Genomic DNA, 7,883 nt, shown 5'->3' with positions numbered 1-7,883 from the left:
TATATGGTAATTCCATCGGATAAAAATCCGCCTTCGAATTTCGAACGGTTTCAAAAGTGGCTGAAAGTGGAGTTGGTCACAACTCATGAGTGCATTGGTGGATCGGTACGACTCGCCGCTGCTGAACCGCTGGGTGCGATTACACGCTGTAACATAGCTGCCCGCGGCTTCGGTGATTCGAGCCGGCCTCATGTACTTAGTTTATTTTCATATTGTCGTCTTTCGAATCTGTTACAAATACTAGGTTAAGCTTTTTGTTACTAACTAAATATGGACTAGTTTCCGAAATAAATATTTTGAATTTGAATTTTGTCTTCAGATAAGGTTATGGCTAAGGTTAAGGATATGCCTACCCCATTATGGGTGTGAGATAAATGTAAGAACAGGCGGCCAGCGTTTATATGCTTATTTAAGTAAGTTAGTATTACCCCCGCTCCGGCGGGTCTTACTTGGCTCAGAGGTTGTCCGTGGCAATCCAGCGCGGTAACGCTGCTGTGTCATGGGCACTTTTGGGCCGAGTTTGACACGGAGTGGGTTCTAGGTTAAGTAATTTTAAGTTAGATTATTTGACCACTTTTGATGAGTTAGTATTAGGTATACTTACATTTTGTTCATGTTTACAAAACTTCCGTCTTTGTTTAGGTTTTATTATGTTGTTTTTATATCAATTAGCATTCAATGTAGATACAATTACTAACAATAGATGGTACATACTGACTTTGACTTTGCCATTTTAAGATTTCCCACGAGGCTAATCATTTTGCTTTGTAAACAACACTGTTCATACAAACTTAAAGCAAAAATCATGCAAGCGCCTTTGTGAAAAATCAAGTGCGGACATGAGTTTTGTTACAAAAACATCACAACATACAAGCTACTTTCTCCAAAAACAATATAGATGGCGTTCTACAGATTTGAATTATTCAAAAATAGTTGAGCTTTGGACTCACGATCCGGACGCCCCGGGTTCGAATCCCGGTGGGGACATATCGCAAAAATCACTTTGTGATCCCTAATTTGGTTAGGGCATTACAGGCTCATCACCTGATTGTCCGAAAGTAAGATGATCCGTGCTTCGGAAGGCACGTTAAGCCGTTGGTCCTGGTTACTGTTTACTGATGTAAGTGAGTAATCGTTACATGAGCCATGTCAGGGGCCTTTGGCGGCTCAATCATAACCCTGACACCAGGGTTGATGAGGCTGGTATTCCACCTCACAACCCACACGATAAGAAGAAGCCAAACACAGCTGGCCCGACCATTATAGACGTCGATAAGACCCAACTATTCTCAGTAGTTCCTACCACCCATCACCTTGGCCTAACATAAAGATCGGTGATGTGTGGATACTTGATTCATCTTGCGATGGATCTATCTGGCTAACACATTAGGATATAGTCGCTTATATTGTGTTGTTGAAAATAATACAAAAAATCACATTCCTTGGAAAACATATATTTATAATTATAATACGTTTACAAATACAAAAATCACTTACCTACCTATTCAGTGCCAAATTCAGTGCAACCGTGATATTTTATAGTATTATTTATTTACTTAATCATACAATACGGGCGTACTCTAGAAGCCGCGCAGATCCGACCAACTTATGCTGGATAAATCAACAAACCCCCTTTGTGGATGATATTAATAAACTAATCTCAGCTGAGACTGCCCTCAAGATCATGCTCAAGTCCCTGTTTTATATAAGAACTGTCACAATGACATGATCTTGAGGGCAGTCTCGAAGCTGAGATTAGTAAACTACCCTATGTGGGAAGACCTTAAGGCTACCTGTTTGAAGCGGAGCGAAGCAACGGAACGGAGATAAATTAATCCATACTTCGTGCTGATCAAGAGAAGTGCGACCTGCCCTTCAACCTCGATTGCTCGCAGAGGCCTAAGCTCCGCTAGTATATGAACTTAAGCTCTACGGAGCATAATTATATAGAGTCGCGTAATCTATGCATCAAAAAATATTAGGACCTTCGTAGGAAGAAAATAAGTGCTTGTTCCATGATCCATTTTAAACCAACTTAGAAAATAATTGATCTGTTAAATTCGAGTTGCGAACTAGTTTACGCAATCCTATCTGTTAATATTCTCCTGTTTCTCCGCTCTGCTGCCGGTGAACAGGCAGCCTTATCTAAGATATAATGTTATTAAGGGGAAATGAAGGACTTCCTAGGCCACGTTCCTTAAAAACAACATAGATTGGTGAAACAACAACGTTGTACAGATTTAACCTAATAATTACCTATTTTCTCTTTGCGCGGGTACATATTATAGGCAGAGGCATGTTTTTCTTGCAGCTTCTTTTCCCCGGCTATACAGGTTGTGAGAAACTGCAGTAGTTTTAAGGCTGATAAGACGTTCATTATGTAAAAAAATACGATTAAAAGTGTAACTATGTTACCTACTGAATAAATATATTTTTGAATTTCAATTTCAATTTGAATATAAAAATAATTGTTGCTTTATATTTGGATCAGATATGATATAGAATTATGTTGCTACCTACAGCTTCTCTTTATTGTGATCAGAATAATTAGGGTTGCCATCTCTAAAATTTGGAAAACAGGACAACACGCGTGAAACCCCGGATTTTAGAGTCCGAAAACCGGACATGTCAACAAGATCTTTTAAACATATTCAATGTAATAAAAAACATTTTTTTATTCATTCATTATTTTAACAAAACAGAATCATATTACAATTTGTTACAAATTGTTTATATAATTTAGCTTTTTAATTTTAGAAATAATAAAACAAAACATTATTAAAATATTAAACAAAAACATATAAATATACTTTATTTTTATTTATTAATTTTTTAAAACCCGGTTTACAAATGAAACCTTCCCCGGACGTTCCCCGGATGCCCTCTAAACTAGGACAAATCCGGGGAAACCCGGACGGATGGCAACCCTAAGAATAATAATGGGTGGAAGATGTGTTGTGCTTGGGTGTAACAAGGGTCATCACTTATATCCAAAAACAAAGATAAAAGATGCATAAGTCTGTTATTCATGAAATTAGAAGATTATAAGAAGCGAACTCTGTACAGCGCCATCTATTTTTTCGGGGAACGTTGCCTGGAAAGTTTCTAAAGTAATTATTCCCTTTAACAGTACTTAATTAAGGTAGTGTGTTCCCTTATACAGCTTTCAAGGCAATATATTTGGTTAAAACATATATATTTATACTCGTAAATACCTCATAAAAATTGTTTATTTCTGAATATTTTTTTACATAGCTTACAACAATTTGTTAGTGTTTATTTTTGTGAATAATGATCCAATGAGACTGTTACTTATTTATTTTGAAGATGTTTTAGCTGTACATCATTTATAAAGTAATTTCGGTGAAGCTACAGAGCGCCTAGCCAAGTTGCAAATGTTTCTTTTTCTACAGTCGCTAACGTTTAAACTCGTGCGAATCATCAACCACCGTGGTCCAGTGGATGAGCGTTGGGCTCACGATCCGAAGGTCCCGGGTTAGAATCCCGGTGGGGACATATCACAAAAATTACTTTCTGGACCATGGTTTAGTTACGATAATACCTCCTAGTAAGTAAGATTATCTGTTCTTCGGAAGGCACGCTAAGCCGCTGGTCCCGGTTACTACTTACTGGTTAATACTAACATTTTATTTTCTGTACGGTGTCAGTAACACCCTGTATACATATACACACACGCAACTTGGCTAAGCCAGCGAGGGTCCTAAGCCCGCTTTAGTATATAAATACCCACTGTTCTGTTAGTAAAATAAATTTTAAATAATTAACATTAAGTCGGACAGTCTTTTAAATCGATGACTTGTTATTTATTACATAATATGATATGGAATTATTATTAAAAATATATATACCATCATGTATATGCCAAGGTGTTGGTTGACATACGCATGCAAATATAAATTGGTATTCAATCGGTTTAAAATAATATAAGGGTCTGCGCAGACCAAGAGCATCGAAGAGGCGATCACTTACTGTTGGCACTGAACAAAATAACTTTATTACCATTCTGATGAAATGCAATATTATCCGACAAAGACAAGTAGCTTGCGCCAGCTCAAGGTGTCTCGACGTGATATTTGGTAGAGAGAACAGAGTACTTAATGACAATGTTAATAAAGTTATTATTCAATATTTTCAGAAAGTGCTTGCCTCCCCGCTGCTATTGGTATACAATAACCCGAAATAAATATCCAATTAACGTGTAACGTGCTTGAAATTATCAAAAAAGACAAATGCCATGCTATCTCAAATCCATCCAGAGTATTAAATGACAATTATTTTATGCGACTTAAAATTAAGATAACAAATGTACTAAATATTCTTTATAATTTTGTCACTCCTCTTACCCAGACGTTGAATAAAGGTACGCGTCCACTTACCCAGGAGCCTCAGCTAAGTTGCAAACGATTATGACAGACAGTGATAAAGACATACATGACAGATAGAATAGAAATAAGAGTGAAAATGATTAACACTTTCAAGGACAGAACGTCTAAAGACGTTATGATTCCAAGGTGTCATATTACCTATTATAAACAATCAAACACTAAGTAGTGTTTCAGAGTCAGTGATAGATGGGATTGACAACCATCTGGTGGGATGGGGTTGCAACGAATCATAATAACGCGTAGTTCTTCTCACGTCTGGGTATGGGAAGCCCTTTAACAAATTTTATTGATATTCTGCAACAAATTATTAGAGATTGAGGAACGCTTCAACCGACGTTACCCAAACACGATAGATGGTGTTGTTAAGTTTACAAGAACACCGGGGGCCTTAATTTGAATCGCTCGCCTTCAACTAGCGTGCTTAAATGTATACCTGTATCATACGAACGTGAGATGAAAGCAAGCGATTCAAAAATAAGGCTCCAGTAAGGAAGAAATACGCCAGTGGCGTTGTGAAGACGAAAAGAAGACGTGCATAGGATATAAATAAGAGTCAAAATTATTAACATTTTCAAGGACAGAACGTCTAATGACGTTCCGATTCCAAGGTGTCATATTACCTATTATGAACCGTCAATGACCCATGGTCTCTGTCCGTGAAAGGGTTAATTATTATTCTTTGCACGGTGTAAGGTGTGTGATACACCACGAAAACTTAGTTTTAGGGTTGGGTAGGGTTTGTCAAAGAGGAACGGGCGCAAAGTTGAATTCGTTTAGCGCAACTGTCAAAATATATACAGATAGTAGAAAAAAATCTAAATGTTACAAAACAGTCTCACAGTATCTATTGTTGATTTATATTTTATTAGACCTCAGTCTTGACTTGGCAATTTTATCTAGCCATATGACTCAATCACCATATGTAAAAATGATACAAATCACTATTATTAATGTCGTTATTACTTGCCAAAGTGACCTTAAACAACGCACATTACATCTAAGTAGTATAAGAGCACAATTTGGTTTATTCTTTATAAAATGTTGTGACCACTCCGCAGTTGTTTACATGCATTATAGGCAATCAGCATGTAACCTGTTATTGCTTCACATTAAAGGACCTAGGCTTAGTATTCGAACATGCGCGAACTATTATCGATAAGAAAAGCAGATTAGGAAATAGTTCCCATTCTTAGTTCTCGAATGGTATAAGTGGTTATTATACTATACCATTCGAGAACTAAGAATGGTATAAGTGGTTATTATACTATACCATTCCAGAACTAAGAATGGTATAGGTGGTTATTATACTATACCATTCCAGAACTAAGAATGATATAGGTGGTTATTATACTTATACCATTCGAGAACTAAGAATGGTATAAGTGGTTATTATACTATACCATTCGAGAACTAAGAATGGTATAAGTGGTTATTATACTATACCATTCCAGAACTAAGAATGGTATAGGTGGTTATTATACTATACCATTCGAGAACTAAGAATGGTATAAGTGGTTATTATACTTATACCATTCGAGAACTAAGAATGGTGTAAGTGGTTATTATACTTATACTATTCGAGAACTAAGTAAGTAGCCGATTGGCAGTTTAATTATCAAAATTTTAAGTAAAAAGGTTTGTAATTATATAGCTCTATATTATTGTCACTTGCTGCCAAGTCATTACTATGAAACAAAGCCTAAGTTGTTACTTGATAAGTGACCGTGTGATATGAAAATATTGCATTTTGTCGATGCATGTGACTTGCGTTTATCTCATGTCTCACCCATGATTATTTGGGGTTTTCCAAGCAGGCCAGCACTTCAGTTTGATGTCCACTGTAAAATAGAATATCTACATTAGATTTATAATATATCTACCTTTTTATAACTACATACACATGCTTCTCAGACTAGAGTAAAGAAGACACATAGAATATGATCAACTGAGCATATTCTATGTTTATGCTTTTTAAACATACTCTTATTCAAACTCTACATTCTACACAGTGAATCATTGATTAATACATTTTTGGTGGATGTCTCATCTGCCTAAAAGCACTGCAGCTTCTCAACTTGAACAGCCGAGGATAAATAGCTGCAAGAAAAACCTCAGCACAGGGTCTTAGACATTTCAATTCATTTCAATCAATTTCAATTAGTGGTTATTCCTTAGCATATTCACTAACATAAAATCTATTTGTGCCCATATTAAAAAAGGCTGCAATACAAATCATTACAGGAAAGGCAAAATTCCATAAGTGACAAATTATCCTAATATACAGTCCATGTTGTGTATAATATCTATTGCCAGACATAGAAAACTAAAAAACAATGTAATCTTATGTTGACATCATCTAGTTGAAATAAATGGGCAAAAAGTTATGATAAAAAACGAAAAAATATTAAATGCCCTTTTGGCGCTTATTTAACTTTTTGCCTTTGTGTGTGTGTATGTAACTTTTTGCCTTTTTAGTGACAAAAAAGAAACCCACCCTGAGTGCAGCCCCGCCTTCCTTCTCCAGTTGTTTCTCCCGTTTCTCCATTTCTTCACTGCGCGCCATCATGCGCTTGACTTTGGTGGGATCTTTTACTCCACGAGCCTCTTCTTCCAACCGCCTCTTCTCAGCTGCTTCTACCAGTTGCCGCCGTCTGGTCTCCTGGTGGGATAACATTTAACAAATTAAGTATAGTTATTAAATAAAAGGTATTTTCCTCATTAACCTCATTTTATGAAACTTAAGTTACCACTGCAATTTACAAAAGTCGAAAGGAGGTAGGAACCAAATTCAATACTAACACAACTGTAAGTTGCCTAACAAGTATTTTACTTAAGGGAAAGTGTATTTGCTGTACTGAGTTGCTATGTTTTCCTTGTAACTATTTACGTCTAATAAACATTTAAAATGTTACACAAATTGGTCATGGCTTGGTAAACATAGTATTTTGTTTTCTTGATGCTTCAAATTATTTACAAATAAGTTTTGACATATCCCAGATATTTTATATCGTTTTGGGCTGGTAATTGAGGAAATATAAAAACAAAGGCGAGTTCTTTGTACAATTTTATAAGTTTTTCAGCTACTTACTGCATCAGGAGTCATCACATCGGAGGCCGAAGGTCTACAACAAGACGTAATCAACCCCATTTTGTAACCAGTGCAGTTTTTTGATAGCCTCTCGCATAAATAACTTTCAATTAAATTGTTTGTAAAAGGCTGAACTTGCAGAAATTCTATTATCCTACGTCCTTATCAATTACGTCAACAAATGTGACAGTTGAGTAAACGTTCAGAAATTCATTATCAATTTTTAAACATGCAAAGGTATTAAATATCAAACCACCACATACGAAGCAATACAAAAATCCATTATATTTTTGATAAGTAAAAACTAATCTTTATATATTCAAGGAAAAGTAAACATGCAATGCACACTTTATTATGTCATCTTAAAAATTCATTGAAAATCGAAACGA

General features: G+C 35.8%; 1 protein-coding gene across 6 annotated transcripts; it reads right to left on the bottom strand.

The window, feature by feature from the left end:
* Positions 1-1,433: 1,433 nt before the first annotated feature.
* On the bottom strand, positions 1,434-7,668 carry LOC126380402 (uncharacterized). Of its 6 annotated transcripts, none has more exons than XR_007568463.1 (4): positions 7,495-7,668; positions 6,901-7,065; positions 5,758-6,244; positions 1,434-5,670 (listed from the first exon to the last, which is right to left on the bottom strand). XR_007568463.1 is itself a non-coding variant. In XM_050029795.1 (3 exons), the coding sequence occupies exons 1-3, from the start codon at positions 7,552-7,554 to the stop codon at positions 6,230-6,232; spliced, it is 240 nt and encodes a 79-aa protein (XP_049885752.1). In that variant the 5' UTR covers positions 7,555-7,668; the 3' UTR covers positions 1,434-6,229. The 6 variants fall into 6 exon arrangements, 1 of the variants encoding a protein (XP_049885752.1); XR_007568464.1 differs by having other exon boundaries at positions 1,434-5,627; XR_007568462.1 differs by having other exon boundaries at positions 1,434-5,800; positions 5,931-6,244.
* Between the last annotated feature and the right edge of the window lie 215 nt (positions 7,669-7,883).

The sequence above is a fragment of the Pectinophora gossypiella genome, chromosome Z, assembly GCF_024362695.1.
Source record: "Pectinophora gossypiella chromosome Z, ilPecGoss1.1, whole genome shotgun sequence".
NCBI classification, from domain to species: Eukaryota; Metazoa; Arthropoda; class Insecta; order Lepidoptera; family Gelechiidae; genus Pectinophora; species Pectinophora gossypiella.
The sequence above is the reverse complement of the archived record's forward strand: the minus strand, read 5'-3'. Positions and strand labels throughout refer to the sequence as shown.